General features: G+C 39.3%; 1 protein-coding gene across 1 annotated transcript in view; it reads left to right on the top strand.

Moving 5' to 3' along the window:
- LOC122813889 (zinc finger protein 79-like) overlaps window positions 1–25,717 on the top strand; it is a 135,946-nt gene extending 110,229 nt beyond the window's left edge. The window contains exon 6 of the mRNA XM_044086431.1: window positions 24,219–25,717. Coding sequence (XP_043942366.1) covers window positions 24,219–25,249 — 1,031 coding nt within the window. The 3' untranslated portion in view covers window positions 25,250–25,717. The remainder of the gene's footprint in view (window positions 1–24,218) is intronic.
- The last annotated feature ends 560 nt before the right edge of the window (window positions 25,718–26,277 follow it).

Below are 26,277 nucleotides of genomic sequence, written 5' to 3'. Positions count from 1 at the left end.
ACGGTCTGACTGTATACTGCTGTGTTAATTTATGTACAGTGATATGTAGAGATGACAGCTGGCTTTCTCTTCACTGAAGCTGTACTGAACTATAGTACAGATTTGTGTATTTATACTTATTAATCAGGCAGAATACCTATTCAAATTGATCCATTTCAGGCTTTGCCTGAGTGTCAGTAAAGAACACAACCAAAAATAAACAAACAGTAAACAACATTTCAGCATGGAAACATACAATTTTACAACCTTTATGACATGAAACAGGTTTTACAATGGTTAAATTTAAAAACCTAAAGTTAGGAAGGGTGATTGACTGGGTAATAGAGGAGAAAAGAGAAAAATGAGGGTCAGAGGTTGAGGATCTTTAGAAATGAGAGGGGGGGTGAATGGAGGAGGACTATGCAGTTTTAGTAAAGGGGTAAGTAAGGTGATTAAAGTAGAAGTGAAAATAAAGAGTACATTTTTATGACAAGAGGTTTAAAAGGAGAATGGAAGTAAGGTGTCAAAAGAGGAGTGATATATGTGGTTAGCTTATATCACAGGTTTGCAAAGACTGGCATTTGGGTTAGTTTTTAGTTAGTTTTGAAGGTACTTTCTGAAGTTTAGGTAACTTAGCCCCTTATTCCTGGGGGTAGGAATTGCCACATTTTGGGACCTAAAACTGAGAAGCTGTGGTTGCTATACTTTCTGGGGCTGCTGGGCATGTTATTTGGTTGCATGTGTTAGCTGTTATCTGATGGCTTAGCATATCTGCCTTATTAGAGTAAATCTGCCAGGCAAGTTGTTGAAGGCGTTTTAATTAAAGAGTTTGATTAGAAAGGAGCTCTCTGTTCAAAGGGCAGCTACTTGAAGTTTTGCAGTGGAGTAAAATGATGGTCACATCTGTGGATTGGGTTATAAAGTAACAGATTTTTTTGGCTGTTGACTGTAAATCTGTGATATTACTCTTGGATAAATTGACAATGATGGGGAGACCATATTCAAACTGAGATAGGAGGATGCCTTTCTCTGTGGCTTCCCTTTCTGCTGTTGAAAAGAAATGTGTGATTTCTCTACCAAAGTAAGTGTTTAGTATTTTTTTATTTTATTTGGTGTATACGAAGTTGGAGTTAGAGCTATCAGTCAAGCCAAAGTCCCAGGAATTTGAATGTGGTGGTTGTTTCAAATGGTATATTGTTGTCTATGATTTGTAAGTCATTTGAAGTATATTTTAGTTTACTAGGGGTGCCAAAAAGCATAAACTTCATTGTGAGATCTTTTTATGATTTTTTTTCCTCAAAATTTTTTTTATTTTTCAAATACAGTTGAATAATTTTTATGAATTTTGAATGGTGTGCCACCACCCATTTTGTTACTTACTGTATTGAAGAAGTCTACCAGGTTCAGTAGGCACAATTTGCCTTTTATGAGTCCAAACTGGCTTGGGTGGGAGAGAGTGTAAGTTCCTCTATATCCATGTTTATTAATTAAGCAATAACCCATGGATGGGTGTGGGTAATGCTGGATTTACCCATGGTTGGTGTGGTTTGGTCATGAGGGCGAAGCCTGAATGACCAAACAAAGGCAACCATGGGTAAATCCAGCATTGCCCCCACCCAGCCGTGAGTTATTGCTATTATACAATGACATTATTTAAGAAAAAAATACTTATTTTTCTTAAATAATGTCATTGTATAATGACTCCGTGCTACCCTTCCGCATGTATTCTGGGGCATTTCTGATGTACTGCGCATGCGTAAGGGTCGTGTTCCCATGCTTACGCAGTACATCAGTGCTATGCAGAGGTAGCAATGGAGAAAGGAAGATCTTTGTTGCTTTTTAAGTATCATGCTATGTTAAATGAATTTAACATAGCGAGATATCTTTAAAAAAAGCAACCGAGAAAGGAAGATCTCTGTTGCTTTTTTTTAAGCTATCTCGCTATGTTAAACTCATTTAACATAGCGAGATTAAAGCAACAGAGATCTTCCTTTCTCTGCTGCTACCACTGGACAAGAAAAAAAAATTCAGAGGATATACTAATAGAAAAAGTCTGGTTGCCTAGACTTTTTTCCGTTATTATATTCTGGGATGTACAACGGGCCCAGTCAGCGTACTCGTTTTTGAATGTTTAGGGCCAGTCATTGTATAATTCCAAAGTGATCCTTTCCATATTTTTACTAATGAGGCTGGTCAAGCGTATGAGTCTATAAGTACTATTTCTGTCAATGCCCTATTTTTCTTCAAGTGAATAACTGTGACAGTCTTCTACTCAACCAGCATAAAGCCTGTTTTGAAGCAGATACTGAATAGCTTTTGCAGGGAGACTGATGGTATGTTTCCATCTAACTAGTCAGCAGTCCTGTATATTGCCTTTACCATAGAAGTACTGTTCTTGGTCTTCAGCAGTGCCTTAATTAATTGAAGATGATTGAAGGTAAGTAATGGGAATGGGAAAGGTCAAGGCTGTAAGATGACAATGATAAGGATAAGAAGAAGCCTGTACATATTTACAAGAAGAAACATAGTGATAACCAGTAAAGTAGATATGTAAATGGGATGATGTGTGAAGAAATCAATCTAATATAAGTAGTATTGATTAATTGATGCATCTGTGGTCTGGCATTTGTATTGCTCAAACAGTTACTGTCTGAGCTGGGGCCTGAACTTAGCATAGTCTGCTCAGTGAGATAGTAAGGATGGGACTGCCACAGCTTTGGAACAAGTAAAGATAAACTAGAATCAGAATTATGTTGTTTAGTAGAGAGGTTTAGAGAACAGGACTTCTGAGGTTGTAAGTTGTGGTGGTTATGAGTTTCATTGCTAGTTGATAAGTAGCATCTTGAAGGAGTAATTTGAATAGTTTGAAGTCCAGAAGTAGGTTGGATATAGCATGTACTGGGAGCTTCTATTCCTTGTATAAAGAAAGGCAGTGCTACTCAAGGCAAAGAGAATTGTTGAAATGTTGTTGGATAAGGTCTGTTGTGTTGATGGGTTTTTTGTTAGAGGACATAACAAACATGGGGCAAGCCATATTCAAGTTGTGCAGGCAGGACCTCCTTCCCTAATGACTGCCCTAGCTGGTAAGAAAGGAACTCAGGTATTTTCTGAGCCCAGAAAAGAGGGAAGATGATTTTCAATGCAAGTTTTTGAATGTGCTCCAGAAAGTTAAGCGATTCATTGAGACAGACTATGTATATGAAAATCTATATGAAAGTCATAGAAATGTTGATAATCTTGTACATGGCAATGAGCTTAAGGGAGCTAGAAACGTTGTAAAGCCTTTTTATAGCAACAAAGAGCATAGCTGTGGGGGTTAAGGAGAAGCTTTTTTGGAGATGAGCCAGTGGTTTTGGTCCAGAAGGTCAGCTCATAATGGGGTAGATCAAGGGGTAATTTTATTCCAAATAATAAGACTATTGATCCCAGTTATACACTTGAATGAGAGAAGGCAGTATGTGATACAGAGGAGCCAATCTTTACAGTAAAGGATGTCAAACTTTGTACCTTTGTGTGACTTCAGTGCCAGTGTTAATGTCTTGTAGGTGAGCTAATAAGTTTGAGTGGCTCACCATGTCAGAGACTCAGGTCAGGTCAATGACAATGACAATGGCACCAGTAAGAGTTCCTTTATCGGTTTTGGTCAGTGTGGCATAAATTAGGGCCTAGATGGCAGCAGTATATTCCTTATATGTTATTTTGTTTGTTGGAGATAGTTATATTTTTTCAGATATGAGGTAAGCTGGTTACAAATTAGTTTTTAAGTATTTTATATTTTTCCAGTGGTAAGGAATTAAGGAGCAGTGCCAGTATGGGCTAGTGATGGAGGGTTTGGGATAAAACCAACGAAACATGTTTATGAGCAGGACAACATCTTGTTGTCTTTCTCACAGCTGGCATACTGATTCACTTTATATATTCCTGTACTGCACACAGTTTATTTCATGCCTACTTGCAGGTAAGCACACAAAGGTACTTACCCAGCTTGCTTGAAAAATGGTGTCCTTCCTTTTCTTCTTTACAGATTTGTTACTATCTCTGGTCCCATCAACGGTGTCTGTCAGGCAGGTCTGTAGAAGAGATTTCATGACAACTAATCCTAAGGATATAACTTATTGAAATATTGGAAAAACTCAGAAATTGGATTTCTCAACGGTCAAATACTCAATCTCAGTGAAACAGCTCAACAAGACAGACACTGGAGAATTACAGCAGTGTGGTCCACATGGACATTGTTTGCAAGTTCAATACTTCTTTGTAGAAAGAAGAAACTAGACTAAATCATCAGCTAGTTACATCCCACAGTACTGGAGACTCTGTATGTGACCAGGCTGCTATAACAAACAGATACCAGCAGAGCTTCCTTACCTAGTATTGAGAGAAACATAAATCAAATTCTACCTCAGCATGAAAAAGAAATGGCTGATGACTGACCCTCCCCCGCTGCAACTGGCATAGTAGCCATAGAACATGTCCACAATGCTGGATAATTGCTGTCTCTACTCTGTCTCTTTCTGTTCTTCTTTGATTCCTTCTGCTCTTATCTGATCCTTTAGCTCACTGAGGAGGCCTGCAGGGTTAAGTCCAGGCCCAAGGTTTGTCTGTTGTAACTCTGTGGTCAAAGTTAAAGTCTGTACCTGTACAGTGACATTTGTAACTTCTGTGCCTATGTGATAACACTTGTCAGTCCTCTTATGTGTATTGCTCACCTAGCTAGAGTGTTAGAAAAAGGGACGGGTGTGTGATTTGCCTTTTGCAGACATTTACATCCATACTGCTTGAAATACCATCAGTCTATTTTCTCGTCTTAGATCAGTAGAAAGAAATCTAAACCCCTTTCAACACTGTCTTCCAAAAATACTATGAAATTATCCAGCCACAGAATATAGCAAACATATTTTCTGAATACTTGTGCAACCTGAACATAAAATGTACCTACAGAAGCATTATGCAGTTAAGCAATACAGATATGCTTGCATAAAACAAAACCTAGGGTAACTGCATCCACAAATGAAAATTGTTCATTTGACCAGAACATCTATTTGTTATAATAGTTATATTCTGCAGGCCTCAGGACGTAATTAGTCTTCTCAAGATATAAAAACTGAAATTGGTTATTTATAACCAAGTATTCTAAGTATAAACTGGTTACACAAGTACTTCAATACCAAACGCTGAAGTTATTTATTTATTTATTTATTTTACATTTGTTAACCAGGTTAGTCTGGCTGAGCTTTTGACTCATTTTCAGCAGAGACCCGGGGAGAAAAGCTCCTCAGGACTAGAAAACAATTTATTAAATTTTAGTAACATAGTAGTAACAGTCAGCTATAGGATCTTACAAGCAGAGACCTGGGGAGAAAAAAAAGCTCCTCAGGCAATTCAGTTATACAGAGTATTAACAATTGGAAGAAAAGTATGTGAGTTGTTACAAATAAGGTTTTAAACAATTAGCAGACGAAAATGTGACTAGTTACAATATTATTTAAGCTGCTTAGAGCAAAATGAGTTAATAGTTAGGCAGATGCTTATTTAAAGTGGGTAGGATCTAGTTTTATAGGAGTTTGGAAACAAGAAAGGAAAGTAAGAATGGCTAGTAGGAGATGTAGGGGAGGTAGAGTATAGGAGACAGACTAGACAGGTAGGTTGTTTTGAGACTGTAAGAATTAAGAGTGGTTGGAGATAGAGGAAGGGAAGAGGTAGAAGAGGCAGGGGAATAGTGTTAGAGATACATTAAGAGTGAGGTGGTGAAATAGGTGAAAGGATGGTGGTTTCAGGGTGGTTGGCTACAGTGGCAAGACCACTTTGTTTTTAGGTATTTCCTTGTGGCTAATTTTAAACTTTTGCTATGCTAGAGGGATTTTATTTCCAAGGGGAGTTGGTTCCAGGATGTAGCTGGGTTATAGTTATAGAGAAGGCAGCCTATTTTGGTTTTGGGTTTGCAGATGTCTAATAATTCTGGATTTGAGCTGTGTAGTGTCCTAGCAGGGGAATATTTGGATATGATAGTGGAGAGGCTGGGGCAGAAGGAGGGTAGATAGAGGATAGAGTGGATTATTTGTAGTTGGTATAGATGGAGCAGCTGAGGGAATTCTAGCCAGTCTAGTTGCTGTAGTGCTAAGCAGTGGTGTGACTTGTAGGTTTGGTTAGCTGCAAATCTGGCAATCTTATTATAGGTAGTTTCAAGCTTGGAAATAAGTGTAGAATTTAGGTTTGTGACTATGTGGCAGCTCTACAGGAGTGTTGGGAGTAATAAAGCCTGGGAAAGAGTTATTCAGGCAGTGTTAGTTAAGTATTTCTTGCTACGGAAAAGGTGTCCAGGTTTCTGATGAGTTCTTTTTACCAAGTTAGTAATATGGAGATCAAACTTAAACTGATCATCTAAGGTAACACCTAGCAATTTAGTACTAGATTCAGCTGAGATGATAGTGTTGTTGCAGGATAAGATGGTAAATGTACTTTTGAGTGTGGTAACGTTTTTAGGGAGGAAGAGTAGTAGCCTAGTTTTTTTTGGATTAAGTATTAGTTTGTTATCACTAAGCCAAGTCTCAATGGTATGGAAGGATGCCTGGGTAGTTGAGTGGAGGTCAGTTGGGTTGTCAGCAATGGTTATAAAAGTTGAGTCATCAGCATCTTGCACAAGAGATGACTGGGGACAAGAGAAGTACAGCAAGTTGGTGAAAATATTAAAGAGTAGTGGTCCAAGTATGGACCCTTCGGGACTCCCATTTGTACAGTGAGAGGGGAGGATAGTGTAGAGAGCCATTTAACTGATTGCTGGTGGGTAGAGAGATAGCTGGAGAACCAGGAGATCGTAGGGGGAGAGAAATGTAAGTTAGTGAGTTTATCTAAAAGGAGTGGGTGAGGGACAGTGTCAAAGGCTTTAGAAAGGTCAAGGAATAGGCATGAGACAAGTTTATTATTATCACGAGCTAGGGAGACTATGTTGATGAATGATATGAGTGCAGTAGTTGTACTATGCTTGGGACGGAAACCATGCTGTGTGGGTGTGAGAAGGTTTTCCTGGTGAAGGTAATACATTACCTGCTTGTGAATGCATTTCTCTAGGATTTTTGAGAGTGGAGAGAGTATAGCAATTGGTCTGAAGTTGGATATGTCTGAGGAGTTGCCCCCTTTGTGAATGGGTAGAGTAAAGAAATTCTTCCATACAGTGGGGACACAGGATTCAGAAATGGATCGGTTGATTACGATGGATACAGGATAGGCAAGAGGTTCGGAGGCAATCTGCAAGAAGTAAGAGGGTAGCTTGTCAACAGATGGGGAGCAAAGTTTAAGTTTAGAGAGTAATGACTTTACATAGTTAGTTGATACTGCTTTTAGACAGGAGGAGTTAGGAGGGTTTGGAAGAGGTATGGAGTTTGTGGGGGTGCTAGTGTTGTTTCTGCGGGGGAGAGAGTTTATTGTGGAGGTTACTGAGTTTATAAAATGAATGCTAAATTTGTTGGCTATGTCTTCAGGTGTTGCACTGGGACATGGGTTAGGAGAGGAAGGGTTTCCTGAATGCAGAGTCTGTTTAATAGAGCTCTAGAATTTCTTTGGGTCTGATTTAAGAGTAGAGGGAGGATTGGCATAGAAGTTTATTTTGTCATAATGGAAGATTTTTTTTTTTTTATTTCAGAGTTCTTTATATTTCTGAAGAAGAGAAAGGGTCCTAGTTTTAGTCCACATTTTCCAAATCCTATCCCGGCCTTTCATGAGGGTTCTGGTAGATTTAGTGAGCCAGGGAGCAGTATTAGATTTGATTCTAATCATGCGAAGAGGAACAAGGGAGTTACGAATGTTTAGGAATGTAGTGTTGAAGGAGTGGACAGATTCATTTAAAGGAAGTGTGGTGAGGTAAGACCAGTTAATTTTGGAGAGTTGGTGAATAAAGGAGTTAGGACAGAAATGAGAAAGTGAGCAGGTGGTAATAAATTTGTTAGGTTTGGTAAGGTGGGGAGTATGTCTGGTAACTGTTATAGGGCAGTGGTTGCTGAGGGCAATTGGAAGGGTTTGGGAGCTATGATAGTTTTGAGGGTGGGAGACCAATATCCAGTCAAGAAGAGAGCTAGGTAGGTGAGATTTATTAATGTAGGTTGGGGTTGTGATTAGCTGCTCAAACCCATGTAGGTTTGTACAGGAAGTAGTGTTGAAGTGAGCGAAGCAAACAGAGTGGGGCTACACCTTCGAGATAGAACTTAGCTAAAAAAAACTATCATGTAGTCCAGGGACACTTACTAGAGATGCTACACCTAGAGGGCTTTCAGCTGCAATTAGAGCAAATATGGCATCCAGGGTTTTTAAAACTTTTGGTGTGTTGTATCTGAGCAATCACTTGGGGCGGGGGGGGACACACCATCAATTGGAATTTAAAGTAGCAGGGGAGAATCCAAGGCACTCTGCTAACCAAGCTAATTATCAAAGGACAGCCAAGGAAATAAGGTAAACATACAGGCACCCTTGTTCAAGGACTGGAAGGTTTCTCCAAGAAAAACTATGTGTAGGAATACACCACAGGTAGAGGTTATATGCTGCTTACTAGTCTGCAATGGCAGATTGTATTCTCTTTCATATTTGTATTCCCCTTTGCTCATTGTTTGCCGCACACAATGTAGCTAAAGATAAAAGCAGCTGGAGACTTTGCACCTCTGTTTGGTGTTTAGTGAAGAACAAGTATTGAGGAGGAGGGACTGAAAGCTATGACTATTGAGAGGGGATAAATACCTTAACATACAACAAATTATCAACAGTGAAATGGATGAAAGGGGTGGGGGTGAGCTAAGAGGAAGAAGGTTGCAGCTATTGCCCCTGGGGTATGCACTCTAGCTGACTGTAACAGATTTTAACAAGGCATAACAATACTTACAAAAGCTGGCACCTACACTACACAAGTGGCAACAACAAGGTTCCTGGAGTTAAACCTGGGGCTCCAGTCTATTTTTGGATGACTACTGGTTAGAGTTTTCTTTACTTTTAGCTGGAGTGAGTGGATTCCTTGCTCACACAAGTGGGGGGGGGGACCCAAAGCGATCAGGTCCTCAGTGGTTACTACACAAGTGGCAACAACAAGCTTCCTGGAGTTAAATCTGGGGCTGCAGTCTATTTTTGGATAATTGCTGGTTAGAGTTTTCTTTGCTTTTAGCTGGAGTGAGAGGATTCCTTGCTCACACAAGTGGGGGGATCCAAAGTGATCAGGTCCTCAGTGGCTTAGAGATGCTACACCTGGAGGGCTTTCAACTGCAATTCTACAAAGTTCTACAAAGCAGCCTTCCAAAAAAAAAAAAATCACCAGTAGATCACTAAGGATGTCAACATTAATACTAGCAAATGTAGCAACATAAAACTCGGCAAACAGAAAGTTAACAGAATAATCACATAATAAAATAATTACAACCATTAACATGTTAGACAATGTTTCAAGTTTCTGCAGTGCATCTCTGCTATTAAAATTAGAAAATTTTACTTTATACCCCCCTTTAAAGTGTAATTTTCCAAAGCTGCCTACAAAAACTTACCTGGAAATCTCAGAATTAAGATCAGTAAGTAAAAAAGTGTTTAAACTTATTTGCAAAAGGAAACAATTTAAGCCTATGAAACAGATGTTTAAATTGTACAGTGACAAAATCGTGAACGAATCAGTGCTCTTGGGAAAGTGGTAGAATTTTATTCTCTTCTCCAAGACTGAATACAGCAACAACAACAATAGTAGTTAATCCATCCATTCACAACCACGTTTCCCATTTTGCACATTGGATCAGGGTGTCACTTTAATAGTGACAATCATCTAGAGCTTAGGTTCTCACTGCCAGGTACTAATAAATACATGCATACGATGCAAAAGGAATTACTTTAGTGTTAATCTCAGTAAAAAGTATGAAATGTAGCAAAAATCACATTTTTTAATAACAAGACCAAATAACCAAATTATAAAATATTGTCAAACAGCATTAATGAGCTATAAAAGCTGTTTGACCAGTATTTATCCCATAAAGTCAGAAAGCTTAATCTGTACCCTGTGTAAAATGAGGATACTCTACAATATTGTCACAAAATAAAAAGGGACACAGTGTAGTAGTAACAGCCCAGTCATTAATGTTAGTAAAATGAATTATTGTCAGACATGACAAAGAGAACATAATTATGACTACAATGCAAATAATGACGCCATCGTTAACAATTTAAGAAATTTGAAAGTGTGACCATTGCAATCGGTAAAAATCAGAAAAAAAAATCTTTACCAAGTCTAATTCTAAATACCATATATACTTATATAAATATAGTGGAAATGAAAGCGAGAAGGAAACTGTGTGAAAATAAAAATAGGAAATGCAGTAAACTCTCAGTTAACCGGCACCCATGGGGATTGGTAGATACCGGATAACTGTAATTTTTGGTTGCTTGAGAGTTACTATTAAAAATAGACCTGACTAATACTGTACCCTATACTATTTGTTTGGTTTGACTTGTTCTTAGGTTGGAGAGAGAGAATTTATTTCTATCTTCCTTTTTAAAACTCTAAACACATAAGGTATGTTTCTGCAGGGGGAAACAGAAAGTGCAACACATGAAACTTGCACTGTAGTTATTCGCCTTTTTATTGGTTGTGTGAGCTCTGGTTAACTGAGAGTTTAATATTTAGAAAGGGTGGCAAAAGTTAAATCACAGTATAATAAAAATGGAAATCTTTCAAAACAGTAGGAACATCTGCTAAATACTAGGGATTTTTATTTTATTTATTTATTTATTTTTTTATTGATTAGGCTTCTCCCACTAGGCTAGTGGCCTCTCTTCAAGGGAGAACAAATGTGGTATATGTATTCCCACCATGCCCCAGGTTCTCACTACACCTTTCTAAACATACTGGAAAATATTAAGATACAACCAAACACCCTAATACTGGTGATTTCAACTACCCTGCCATTGACTGGGAAAACTACTTGTGTACCATCACCTTTGCCCAATGGTTCTTGGAATTCATAAATTCCAATGCCCTGGATCAACTAATCCATAGTCCCACCAGGGGCTCCAATATCCTGGACCTGGTCATTACCAACATGGGAAATCGATGCTCCACACCAGTGGTCACCCCCTCATTGGTCAGGTCAAACCATAAGCTAATCACCCTTGACATCCACATCCCACCCCCACCCCCCAGTAAGCAAACCTCCATAAAAAACTTCTCCAAAGCCAACTTCATGCTGCTCAAGTCATAAGTGACAAACTTCATGACACCCATGCAGACGGGAACTGAAAGTTCTACTGCCAAATCCTACACTAAAGCACTGTACGAGCGCATCTACTAGTGCATGAGTTGTGCCATCCCAAATAGAACCAAGTTGCTCTCCTCCAAAAAAGGAAGTCAATCTGGTGGTCCCTTGCCATAAACAAACTTTACAACAGAAGGAAGAAACTGTTGCAGTAAAAGAGTAAAATCCCAGGATGCAAAAAACTCCCTTACCAGCCTCAGTAAGAAGCTGAGATCCCTCATAAAATCCTCCAAAGCTAGTTATGAAAATAAAATTGCCAAAGATTCCAAAGACAACCACAAGGCATTCTATAGCTATGTCAAGAATCTAAATGGCACTGCTCAGATCTGCTCTGAGCTACAACAGAATGGCATTAAATATACTAATCCTGAGAATATTGCCAGTATCCTGGAAGATCGATTCAGTGCCAACTTCACCCCCTCTCACTCCCTAAAGGGCCCATCTCAATACCGAAAGATTGCCAAATTTCAGTAATCATGGCCACACAGGCAAAAACCGCACTCTCCAAAGTTAAGAATACAGCATCCATGGGACCAGAAGACATCCCAGGTTGTGTACTACATGAACTACAAAATGAGCTGGCACCTCACCTAAGTGTCATATTTAATCATAGCCTCAACTCAGGCTTCGTGCCCACTGAGTGGTGCACAGCTACAGTTAACCCACTCCACAAGGGAGGATCCACCTTGGATCCTGTCATCTACCGTCCCATCAGCCTGATGAGCCTGATCTGCAAGGCTATGGAATGTATTATCATGGAACTTATAAACAACGACATTGGCAACCTTCAAACATTGGACTCCACCCAGTTTGGGTTCATGAAGGGCCGATCATGTCTCCTGAATCTGATTGACTTCTTTGAATCAGTCTCCAGAGCCATGGATGAGGGTAAGGCAGTCCACACAGCCTATCTGGACCTCACCAAGGCCTTGGACACCATCCCCAACTCTGGAATCATAGATAAACTTACTAAGCTGGGCATATAGCCCTACATCACTTGATGGGTTGCCAACTGGCTTACTGACAGAATGCACACTGTAAAAGTAGCTGACTCCAAATCCAGCTCCAGACAAGTGACAAGTGGAGTACCTCAGGGTTCAGTCCTGGGACCACTTTTGTTTGGCATCTACCTCTCTGAAGTACAGGCCAACACTAAGAGACTCTGGCTAACAAAGTTCGCAGATGACTGCAAACTGGAAGCCATTATTGAATCCCCAAATGATGTGGATATTCTACAAAAGGGCCTTACAGAAACAGATGCTTGGCGCCAGAACCATGGGCTCAAGCTCAATGCCAAGAAATGTATAGTTATCCCCTTTGGGAAAAAACATGTACCCATGAATTACCACATAGGTGGCAGTACACTAAACACTTAAAGTGTGATAAGAGACTTAGGAACACAGGTGGACAGTGGTCTCACCTTCGATAACAACATTGCCACAGCAGTCAGGAAATCCTTCTATGTGGCACACCTCATCACTAAGGTCTTTTCATTCAGAAAAAAAGGAGGTCATGGTCCCACTGTACTCATCCCTCATTAGACCCATCATAGAGTACAATGCCCCATTTGGTATGTACCTCACAAGACATCTGCAGTAACTGGAAAGGGCACAGAAACACCTCACTAAAAGAATCACAGGTCTAAAGCAGATGCCCTCTGCTGACCGACTAAAAAAACACCAGCTATACTCTGTCACATATCGTCTACTCAGAGGTGATCTCTGCTTAACATACAAGGCCATGTCAAACCCAGAGCTGTTGGACATGCTACACTTAAAGATATCCCAATCCATCAGAGCCACATGCTCCAGGGACCTAAACCTTGTCATCATAATGAACAAAACATGCTGGCAGGATAGGTTCCTGACCCAGAAACTCCCCATACTCTGGAATAGACTGCCCATACATGTCAAGCAGAGCACCTCCTTGGCCTTCTTCAAAAGGAACCTTGATGACTGGATGGGAGATAGGAAATTTACGTAAGGGATCACGTCATTCACCATGCTAGACAGGGGTCCAGGGATGAAATAGCCAAGAGAATTGTTATGGCTAGGCTTGTACAGGCCTTAGGGCCGATAGCCTACTACGTACCTATGGTATTTATACTACTAGGAGAAATTTTATTTTTGGTGAAGAACCTCTTCTGTTTTGCGAGGTGAAGCTTCACTTCTGGGCCTAAAGCTGGGGCAACCAGGAGAGAACATTGCATGAAGGAGTGCTTTGCAACACATGTGAGAAGTATGGAAAGAGTAGTCAATTATTTTTTATTTTTTTATTTATTTATTTTTTATTTGTGGTGGGGACTAACAGATAATGTTGTGGAGAAATTAGAGAGATGTTGGTATTTTGATGGATAATATATATGGAGAGCATTTAACTGCTCCTGACACCGAGTCTGTGATTGGAGAAGTCATGATAACAGAGCTGGAAGACAGTGGTATTCAAGATGAAAAGCTGCTGAAATAACTGAATAAGGAGGAGCCAGGAGAGGAATTGGCTTCATCCTGGAGAAAGAGAGACGGTAGATCATGTGTTTGCTGAGGTGAAGGACAAAGAGAATAAGTAGTCGAGAAAGAGGGTGAAGGAGGAGAAAAATTTTCAAATGCAAATATGTAATTTGCAAAATTAGTTGGTAGGCAGAAAAGGCAAACTAAATGTACTTTAAATGTTTTTTAGTACACAAAAGTCCTATTCTGTGAGTGTATGAATTAAAAATGGTACCACTATTAAGTGATACTATGTTAGGAGTAATTTGGTTGTTTCATTTGGCTTTTCAGTAAAGGATGTAAGATCCTTTATCTGGTTGGGAAAATAAGCATTTTGTGATATCACTTTCAAGACTGAGTTATTGCTGCATTAATTCTTGAATGAATGTGAAAAGCAAAAAGATTTATATCCTTGCAATAATTCCCTCTGTACCGGGCAAGAACCAAATTTGTAAAAAAGTCTGTTTCGTTTAGAACTGATATTATAGAGCAAGATCTTCCAAAATGCTTATGTAAGTACTGTGGCAAAGTGGACAATATTAAATAAAATAAATAATAAATAAAATAGAAGAATTTTACCACAATATCAGCAAAAAATAATTGACTTCAACAATTGACTTAGTTTCTGGTGTCATTCCAAGGGGATTCAGTATCTGTCTGCCTGGGATGACATGGTTGACAGGCCTCAGAGATGGCCTCCACTTATCACCCCTGGGATTCAGGATTCTGACCAAGGATCTTGCCTCCTCAGTTGTGCCTTTTGAGGTAATGTCCCAGAGACAAATCTTCCAACATAAAATATCTGTCAAAAAGCAAATTGAAGGTCATGCTGCTTAACGCTAGGAGCCTTAACCTGAAAATGCACTCCCTAGAGGCTTTCCTAGCACTGGAAGATGCCAACATCTGTGCAGTCACAGAAATTTGGCTGAAGGCTGGGGAGAGCACCCCTGCCTTACCAGGCTATACCTCATTCCACACATTCTGACTCCAAAATGAGGTTGGGAAGACTAGGGGTGGTGGAGTTTCTATTTTCATTAAATACAAGCACACCTCCAAGCTAGTTTGCCAGCATGATGCACAAGAACTTCCCCAGGTGCAATTGACAATTGGCAAGACACCCATCCAAGTTATAGTCAGCTACAGACCCCCCTGCATGACTCAGGACACCCACTCCTCCTACCTGGACCTACTTGACTCCATCAAGGTACCCCCTAACACCCTGATCCTTGGTGACTTCAACTACCACACCATAAACTGGGTGAACTATTCCTGTTGAAAAGCACTTACCCAATTATTTTTTTGACTTCTTCAATTCTAATGCAGTAGACCAGCTTGTCTAATCCCCCACAAGGGAAGATAGCATTCTAGACTTGGTTCTCACCAACATGGGTGACCGCTGCACCGCCCCCTATAGGAAGTTATTTCCTGGTGAGATCAGACCATTGGTCTGTCTCATTCAAAGTGTCTATCCAATCCAACCCCCCCTTCAGCTGTAACCATTCTAAAAAACTTCTCAAAAACTGACTGCAAACTTCTAAGGGAGGTTATCAGTAGCTTCACACTACCGCCCCCCATCAGAGGATGCAGATAAATATTCTGAACAGTATACTAGTGCAGTATACAAGCACCTGTGCAACTGCATGAACTCAGCCAAACCCAACAAAACTAAAACTTGCTCCTAAAGGAAACACAATCCTGGTGGACATCCTCTGTCAACAGACTTTACAACAAAAGAAAAAACAGTCATCCAAGGGTAAAAAGGTACAAATTCCCAACTGGAAAAACTACTTCCTTAGCCTCAACAAGCAAATTAGATCACTAGTGAAAGCCTCCAAAGCCAGTTATGAATCAAAACTAGCCTCCAAAACAAAGGCTAACCACAAAGCCTTTTTCAGTTACATCAGAAACCTCTATGGCAAAGCCCAGGTTTGTCCCAAATTAGTTCTTAACGGTACCACTTACACTGATCCTGTTGACTTAGGCAACCTGCTTGCAGATAGGTTCAGCGCAAACTTGCCCCACACCTCAGAACTCCATAGATCACGTGTTAAGGGCCCTATCCAAGGCAAAGAACACAGCTCCATGGGACCTGATAGTATCCCAGGCTGTATTCTGTAACATCTCCAGCAAGAACGAGCCTCACCATTGAACACCCTATTCAACCATAGTGTAAGTACAAGCTTCATTCCAGCAGAGTGAAGAGCTGCCATTGTCATCCCTTTGTACAAAGGTGGTGCCACTACCGACCTTGGAAACTATCGCCCTATTAGCTTGACAAATCTGATGTGTAAGGCCATGGAGCATATTATTATGGATCTCATAAACAGGGACATAGGCAATCTCCAAGCACTTGACCCCACCCAGTTCAGATTCGTCAACTGCAGATCTTGCCTGTTGAACCTGGTTGACTATTTTGAGACTGTCACCAAGGCACTAGATGAGGGAAAATCAGTACATACAGCTTATCTTGACTTGGCCAAAGCCTTTGACACAATCCTACTCAGGCATCATCGAAAAGCTAACACAACTTGGTGTCAGTCCCTATCTCATCAGGTAGGTGGCCAACTAGATCACCGATAAGACCCACAAGGTCAAAATAGGTGCCACCACTTCCGACAGCAGACCCCTCACTAGTGGTGTCCTCCAGGGTTCTGTCCTGGGACCCCTGTTGTTTGGCATTTACTTCTCAGAGGTCCAGGTAAAGACAAAAGATTTGTGGTTGACCATGTTTGCGGATGACTGTAAGTTGGGTGCTGTCAGTGACTCCCCAGATGATGTTAACATACCTCAAGAGGGTCTCACAGCAACAAATGACTTGCACCAAAGTCATGGCCTTAAGTTAAACGCAAAAAAATGTATTATCATACCCTTCGGCAAAGACATGGCCCCTACAGAATACCACAGCAACGACAACCCCCTAAGCACACAACCTGTGGGGAGAGACCTGGGTACACAGGTTGACAACAATCTCACATTTGACCATCATGTAGCGGCAGTGGTCAGAAAAGCCTTTTACTTGGTTCATCTCATAATTAAAGGGATTGCATACAGAAAAAAGGAGGTTATTACCTCTCTGTACTCCTCCCTCATTAGGCCAACAATTGAGTACAACCCCCCATTTGGTATATACCTCTCCAAACACCTGCACCAACTGGAAAGGCCACAGAAATACCGCACAAAGAGAATCCATGGCCTCCAACACCTGTCCTATATGGAAAGGCTGAAATCACTGTCACTATGCTCGGTATCATACAGATTGCTCAGAGGTGATCTGTGTCTTGGCAACAAGGCAATCTCAGACCCTGCTCTACTAGAGATGCTCCATATCCATAAGTCTAACTCCTCGCATATTACCGAATCAAAAGGCTTAAATCTAATATGTGACATTAACAAAACCTGCTGGAGAGACAGGTTTGTCTCCCAGAGGCTGCCCCATCTCTGGAATAGACTCCCCATACACGTCAAACAAAGTACGTCATTGACCCTCTTCAAGCGCAACCTTGATGAGTGGATGGGAAACCACAAATTTGTCCCAGGGGTTCCACCTGTGTCCCTCATTGACAGGGATAACAGGTGCTGACTGAGGTTTCTTTTTTGGGGATAAACTCTTGGCTAGGCTTGTAAGGGACCCAGGGCAATTAGCCTAGTAATCTCCTATGATCCTATGAGCGATACATATGAAATGGTGGTTGGAAAATGGATGTTACATTAAATGTGACATATAATGTTTCACAGCATTAAGATTTGTTGGAGGTTCAGGAGCATACTAAGATACCAAGGACAGCTGAAAACCTGATAAACTTGAAGGAGTATAGAGCATTTAATTCAAGACTGTAAGAAGGTGAAATGTGCCAGTGTGGGGAAATTGGTCATACAAAGAATAAATGTAAAATGGAATATTGAGTCTGTGGAGAAGAAGGCCATTTGTGGTGTGATTATGCAGAGAAAGAAATGGTCATTGAAAAAGAAGGGAATGTGGAAAAAAGTGAAAAATAAACACTATAGCTATTGAAGAATATGTAATAGTAAATAAAAACATGGATACAAAGTAAAGTAATGAAAGCAGTTTTGTTCAGGAAGGTGATACACAAGTAGGTCTGCAAGAAGTTGAAACTGAAACATACAATACAATACATTTTATTCATTGTTTGTAACACATGGATCTGGAAGAACGGGAAAAGGAGGAATTATTTAGACTAGAAAGGAAATTTTCTGTAGGACAGATGGTACAAATAAGGAAACAAAACTTTAGAAATTTCCTTCCAAAGGTTAAAATAAAGGAATAATGTTAGTCATTTCATTCAATGTACACAGTTTTGTGAATAAATCAAGACAATAATATTAGAATGGTGTTTGCAAGACACAGGGTTTATTTTATCATTAGACAGGGAGCAGGATGAAGGATTATGGGGGACAAAATTGTATGGAATTTGGGAAATGAATACTGTACAGGGGTAGTATGTTTGTTTAATGAGAGGATTAGTGGAGCTTTATGGATCCACTAAAATTAAGGAAAGAATGGGTATCTGAAAAAATAGTGCCTTATGTCATGGTTAACATGAACATTATTATAATGGGGATTTCATTTGTGCCTGGTGTCAAAGCCATGGCCTCAAGCTCAGTGCCAAAAAGCGCATTGTCATCCCCTTTGGCAAAAACTCTGTACCCATGAACTACCACATAGGCGGTAGTCTACTTAACACCAAAAGTGTGATAAGAGACCCTGGGACCCAGGTGGACAGTAGTCTCTCCTTTGATAATCACATCACCACAGTAGTCAGGAAACCTTCTACATGGCTCATCTCATCACAAAAGGTTTCTTATTCAGAAAAAAAGAGGTCACTGTTCCCCTCTACTCATCACTCATTAGACCCATTATAGAGTGCAATGCCCCTTTTGGTATGTACCTCACAAGACATCTCCAACAACTGGAAAGGCCGCAGAAATACCTCACAAAGAGGATTACCAGCCTCAAACAGATGCCCTAGACAGACCGTCTCAAAAAACTCCAGCTTTACTCCGTCGCATATCGCCTACTCAGAGGTGATCTCTGCCTAACATACAAAGCTATGTCAAACCCAGAGCTGTTGGACATGCTCCACTTAAAGAGATCCCAATCCCTCCAAGCTACACACTCTAGGGACCTAAATCTTGTCACCACAATAAACAGAACATGCCAGAGGGATAAATTCCTGTCCCAGAGACTTCCCATACTCTGGAATAAACTACCTAGCTATATCAAACAAAGATCCTCATTAGCACTCTTCAAGAAAAATTTTGATGATTGGATGGAAAATAGGAAATTCACCCCGGGGATCACCTCTGTGGCTCTGCTCGACAGTGGCACAGGAAAATAATTTTCTTGGGTGGCAAAAGCCAGGGTACCTTTTTGGCTTGGCTTGTATAGGCCCCAGGGCCGATAGCTTAGTACCTACCTATGAACTTATGACCCTATGGTTTAAAAAGCAGTAAAAAGAAGGTGAAGATGTGAAGAAGTTGTAAATATCACAATGTGATAATAGGAATTGTATATATAAAAGAGGCTAGTTGAAGACAGAGGGAGATTATTTAATATCAGAGAATCTAGTTGAGAAATATTGTGTCCATAGACCATATGTGTATTTGGGTAAAAGTGAGAAAAAGTGATAAAATAAAAAAGGATAGTGTATAAAAGATTATTTAAGAAAAATGCTAAAGGTAACTCATTTGAGTCAAAAAATTGAGCAGATATGGAAAGAGAATTGTACTGTTATGGATTATTGTAAATCATGACAGAATGGTGGCTTATATTTAAAGGAAATATAGAAAGGTGATTCAATAGTAAAATTGCAACTGAGGGAGAAAGAGAAAAAGTTAATAAAAATATAATGTGATGTATGCTAAATAGTCTAGAGGAAAATAATAATGACTAGTTTTACAGAGAAAGGGAGGTTTATAAAGTAAAAGGAATGTTGAGAAGCTGCTATACAAAAGTATTTTGTAAAAGGAAGGAAGTATTGCCATATCTGATAAAGATGGTTAAAATGAAAATGATATGTCTTATAGTGTTAATGGATAAGAAATGAGAACTGAAATGTTAAATGTCAATTACTGATATTGTTAAAATAAAGAAACCTATAGAAAAAGTAGTGCTGATGGTAGAGGTGTGGCATGTAATGTGATTTTCTAGAGGTGCAATTAAATGTTTGCAAAATGTTATTAGACAAGGTAGATAGTATGTTTATGATATTTAAGGAAGATTCATCATTAGGAAAAATGGTATAGATTACGATGTTTATAAAATGTTTAATAAGGGATGGAATAATTTTTTGTTGAAGTATTAAACTGATTATATAGGAATGGAATAAATGAAAGTTCTTATGTGAAGAGATTATAAAATGTATTTGAAATGGGGGAAAAGACTCATGAAAGGGACTGGTGACTGATTGCATTAAGTAACGAGGTTGGTAAAACTTTTATGAAAATAAGACAAATGTGATTTTGAGAAGGTTATGAATGAGGTTGTGTTATCAGATATGTATGGGTGACAGGAAGAAGAAGTCATGAACTTTTCATTATGATAAAGGAGGTAGTTGATATATTGTATGCAGAAAATAGTGCAAAGTTAATGGCAGGGGATGTAAGTATGGCATTTGATTATGTAAGTCATAAATGTTTATGCAAAATGTTGGTACAACATGGGTTAAAGAAACAATGAATGTGTTAAAGGCAGCGTGTAGTAACAGTAAAGTTAAATTTTTTGTAAATGGGTGGCATATAGTGCAGACGTGTATGTAAGAAGGGGTGTGAGGCATAGTTGCTCCATAAGGAGTGTGTATATTTTTAGTAATGTCTGATGTGGCACATGTTACGAGCTGAGGAATGAGGAATCAAGATAAGGTGCAATTGGACGTATCTATGAAATATTTGGGTTTTCCAAGGTTAAAGAGGTTCAATTTTTGATAGGCAGGATAGCTAGAAAAGAAAACTGTGATGTATAGTCAATCCATTGTCAAATCCTTGTGAACCAATGGCATTTCTGTAGAAGTTTTGATCTAGGGAAGGAAGAAATTGACTTTAAAATGCATTATTTAATAATGTCTTGAAAGGACAGAAGTGCTAGGATCCTTAAGAAAAGCATCGGCAGTAATATTGCTAAAAGAGGGAAAAGACCTGAGTTCTATAAACAATTTCTGTTCTAAATCTGATGATATGTTGTTTGTCTATATTAGCTAAAAGAGAACAGTAAAAAATGTTAAAAACGTTACCAAAATATGATAAGCATGGAAGCTCCTTCTCTCTCCCTCCAATTCCAAAATGACTTCATAATGTGGAATGGAACAAATGGGCATGGATGTAATACTAATGGCTTACCAACAACAACAACAACTAGGGTCAAGGTAGATGGTTAAAATATGCTTGCTTTGCTTATAAAGAAGATCTTTTTATTAATTTAATTATTATTATTTATTATTTACCATGGATTTCTTAAAAAAAAACCTAACACTGAATGTGTGACAGACTCTTTCAATGTGGAACTTTGAGGAAGTTCGAGGAACATGAACTTTTTAAGACCCCCAAATGAGGTATGTTCCTCGTAATGAGGTACACTTGAGAGGTATGCATGGATCAGTGCAGTTTAAAGGAAGGAAGACAGGCTGGAAATAGCTGGAAGAAATTAGCTAAGAAACCAAGGTACCATGAACAAATACACCGTGAGGGAAAAGTAATAGTGGGATGAAGCTAAGCAAATATGTAGCTTGCAGGTTAGCGATTGACACCCATTGTCCAGGATGGAGAGATAAAGTATAGACAAAGAGTGGAACATAAAGAACTAATAAGTGAAAGAAAAGCCTTGATGGAGTAGGAACAGATATTATCAAAAAGGGATACTATATTAAGGGAAACTGTAGAATCCATCAGAACTTAAAAGGGATTGGGAAAAGAGAACAGACGGTCAAATCATGAAGGAACAATGGAATGAGATCTGTAGGACACAGTGTCCAAGTAGTTCAGGATGTTTGCAAGCGAATATTTGTACAAGTATTTCAACACAGTGAGTAGATTTCAAAGGCTCTTCCCCAAGTGGGGAGGAGGTACTGGAGTTGTGAAGAGAAAGTGAGAGAAAACTGGGAATGTGTACTTTGGGAATGTATTCAGCTGGTTCATTTTTTTAAAGACTTCAATCCAAATACTTTCATGCAAGTATTGGGGAAGAAGTTGTAAATTGAGACAATGATGTTTTTTTGACTTGGTGTTTATAATTGCCCAGACATAGTCAGGCATTCTTAAGTTTAACGTTGTTGACAGCCAGGAAATAATAGGGAAAACTGAAGACTAAAACTTAAAAGGATGTACTGAGACAAGCATAGAGTGGAGATGGGATTTTTAGTGGAGTGAAGTAAAGTACAAACAAATAAGGTTTTGTGCCCACTGAGTGGCTGATGAGTACAGTTATCAATCCACAAGGGGATCCACCTTGGATCCCGGAAACTACCGTCCCATCAGTTTGTGAGGCCGATCTTGTCTCCTGAACCTGATTGACTTCTCACACCAGGGACAAGGGGGTAAGGTGGTCCACACCTATCTAGACCTTGCCAAGGCCTTTTTGCACCACATACCACTGAATCATAGATAAACTTATTAAGTTGGGCATTAATCCCTATGTCTATGTCACCCAATGGGTTGCTAAATGCTAAATGGCTTACTGATAGAACCCAAAGACAAGTGACTCCAAATCCAGCTCCAGACAACAAGTAAGTGGAGTACCTCACCTGGGGGGGCTCAGGCCTGGGGCATTGCTCTCTCTCTCTAGCAGGTCAACACTAAGGGGACTCTGGCTAACAAGTTTTTGAAGTTTCTAAAACTGGGAGCCATTATTGAATCCCCCAAATGATGTGGATACTTATAAAAGGGCCTTACAGAAACAGATGCTTGGTGCCAGAGCCATGGGCTCAAGCTCAATGCCAAGAAATGTATTGTTATCCCCTTGGGGAAAAACATGTATCCATGAATTACCATATAGGCAGGCAGTACACACACCAAACAGAAAAAGTGACTTAGGGACATGGGACATGGGTGGTCTCACCCCTCACCTTCACACATCCGCAACAAACAGTCAGAAAAATCCTTATGTGGGCACACCTCATCACGAAGGGCTTTTCATCCAGAAAAAGGAGGTCATTGTCCCACTGTACTCATCCCTCATTAGATATTTGACATGTGCCTACACTGGACCTCCCTACAAGACACCTAAAACAATCAAAAAAACCTCACTAAAAGAATCACAGGCCTAAAGCAGCAAAAACTCCAGCTATACTCTGTAAAAACTCCAGCTACTCAGAGTCTCTCTCTGCTTAACATACAGTGACAAGGCCAAACCCAGAGCTGTTGGAGCTGCTACAAGCTGTACACTTAAAGAAATCCTAATCCCTCAGAGCCACACGCCCAGGGACTCATCACAATAAACAAAAACCTCATCACAATAATAAAACTGACCCCTGGAGACCCAGAGACTGACCCAGAGAGGCCCATACATCTCAAGAGATTGCCCTCCTGGACCTCTTTGCCCCTCTTCAAGAGGAACCTGGAACCTTGGATGGAGAAAGGACCCCAGGGACACCAGTCACCCCCCTGCTACACAGGGGTCCAGGAAATAAAAAATATGTGGGAAGAAATAGCCAGGGAATTGTTATGGCTAGGCTTGTATAGGCCCTAGGGCTGATAGCCTAGTACCAACCTATGAACCTATGAAATGACGTATTTGTTAACAATGCAAGTTAAATATTAGTCTGGAGCGTGTAATGTTGTGGTATGGTTGGTGGGTATTGGAAAATATGAAGGCATGTTCTAAAAACATAATGAAGTTATAAATGTATAATGAATGACGCTGCAGTGGAAAATGTTCTTGAATCTTTATTATATATGTTAACTCATGTTACAAGTTAATTTGTGAATAAATAGGCTTGTTAAAAAATATTTTTTTTGATGTGGGACTAGAAAAAAAGAATATATTTTTATATGTGACCACATATAACTGTGTTGTCTAGTAGACTTTCCTAGAAAACATTTATTTGAAGAGTAATCATTTCTTTCTATAAAGTACCTGTGGCCTGTGGGAAACACAGTCACAATATAAATGCACCTTCTTAACTAGAAAGTGGTTAAGGGGAAACATTCAACAGAAAAACTGAAGATTATAACACTTGGACCTTTAACCTCATCCTGTGCAAATAACTGAAGTAGGTCACATGGCCGTACTACAACATTGTGAGACAACAGTTAAACTGAAATGTTAGGCTTACTGAATAGAATCTATAGTTAGCTGAAGTAAACTAAACACCTTCTCACAAAGAACACATTCTGATAAATGATATTGTTACTAAATAAAAAAATAAATCCACATTTTAAATGGATAAACAGTACATGCTTGCTGTTCTTATGAGAATGTCTGACATATTTGTTTCTTTATTATATTAAAGTACTAATAATAGGTTGTCTGTTTTAGGTATTAGAAGCTCAGAGTACAGTATGAACTCTAGGCAGCAGCCATCACTTGAGAGATCCCAGTTACATTACCCAACAGAGAAACTGCAAGGGTGTGCTCAGCCTATGAAGGTCTGTGACAAGTTTCATATAACTTCTGTACCACAGTTTCACTCAGAACATAGCAGCAAGAGTCTTGAATGTGACAAAGGAACACCCCAATCACATCTCCTGACAGAGAACCTGTATCAGTGCTCTCAGCGTGAGAAGGGATACGACAAGCTTCATCTCACTCCTGTACCAGAGCTTCACTCAGGAAATAACTGCAGCAAGTTTTCTGAATGTGATACAAGTGGAAGATCTCACACAGACAAGAAACCATATAAATGTGCCCAGTGCAGTAAGTCCTTCACACATGCCAGCCATCTTCGTACGCATCTTGCAAGTCACTCCGGGTTTAAACCATATAAATGTGCTGACTGTGGTGAGAGCTATACAACAAAAAATGAGGTAATACTCCATAAGTACTGTCATTCAGGGATTAAACCATATAAATGTGCTGAATGTGACAAGTGTTTTGCAAAAAAGCAAAGTCTAATAAACCATCAGTATGGCCACTCAGGCATTAAACCATATAATTGTGATGAATGTGGTAAGTGTTTTGTAAGGAAAGATAGCCTAATGTACCATCAGTACTGCCACTCTGGGATTAAACCACATAAATGTGCTGAATGTAATAAGTGTTTTCGACAAAAGTACCAGCTAACACTCCATCAGTACACTCACACCGAGATTAAACCATATAAATGTGCTGAATGTGATAAGTATTTTGCAAGAAAATCACAACTAAAAAACCATCATAACCATCACACAGGAAAGAAACCTTATAATTGCCCTGACTGCAGTAAGTCCTTCACATCCACTGCTAATCTTCGAAGTCATCTTGTTTCTCACACAAAAGTCAAACCATATAAATGTGCTGAGTGCAACAAGTGTTTCAAACATGCCTATACTCTTCGAAAACATCATGCTCTTCATACAGCAGTTAAATGAGCGCAGACTATGTAAAATGGGAGGAAGTAACAGCCAGAGAAAATGAAACAACATCAAGAGAAGTTCCAATATGGAAAACCACAGGTCTAGATAAAGTATCTAACTTTGGGGTAAAGGTATCTTTACACAAAGACTTAGCCCTGAGTAAAAAGTGTTTATATTCACATCTTGAACAGATACCAACCTGATTAACAATGGGCAAAAACATACTACTGCTAAAATATGAACCTGCAAGCCATCCAAAGAATGAAACGCCAGTAATTTGCCTTCCAACAATATATACATTATATGTACCAGAACTGATGCTGCCAGAGTTTACAGCAATTAAAAAAATTCAATCATAGCACTATAACAAAAAGGTAAAGTCATGTGGAACAAAAGATAATTTACAGTGAAAGCAACAACAGAGAACTGTAAAAAAGGGAAGACTTTACCTTTAAACTCTCCAGATTTTCACAGAATGCCCAGATTTTTGACTCCTATTTTTTGATCTGTTTCTTATAAAATTGTGTTTTTCTTGCAAATCTTTGGCAAATAATTGAAGATTGAAGTTAGAAAATAATGACAGATATTTGAGTTTCAGACTTCATATCCTTCAGAAAAGTTTATAAGAACAATGTTTAAAAATTGTCCCTATTTTTGGGCCTTTTTCACCCCATTATTTATAACTTTGTCCAGATTTCTTGCACAAAGAGGTTGACACTTATAGAGAAGACTTAAAGCAGGGCAGGGATAAATTACAAAAAAGTAGTTGGCAACATACATTCATGGTTTATGGAATGTTTTACAGTTTTATAAGACATAGAGCAATATAAAACACTGATCAATTACAGTGCACTGATTATAAAACACTGACAAATCTCTTTACAGAGGAGTGATGATAAAGGGAAAATTATCCACAGGATAAAAATTGAAAATGTTTTTATTGCATTTATGTCCTGAGTGTAGTTGTTTATTTAGTAGAGTAAGCTATGGTTATAGCTGAACTTCCAAAGTCTGAACTTGTTCAAACACAACTCACCAACTAA

The sequence above is a fragment of the Protopterus annectens genome, chromosome 10.part0 (assembly GCF_019279795.1).
Source record: "Protopterus annectens isolate FY-2018-M chromosome 10.part0, PAN1.0, whole genome shotgun sequence".
Classification (NCBI taxonomy): domain Eukaryota; kingdom Metazoa; phylum Chordata; order Ceratodontiformes; family Protopteridae; genus Protopterus; species Protopterus annectens.
The sequence above is the reverse complement of the archived record's forward strand: the minus strand, read 5'-3'. Positions and strand labels throughout refer to the sequence as shown.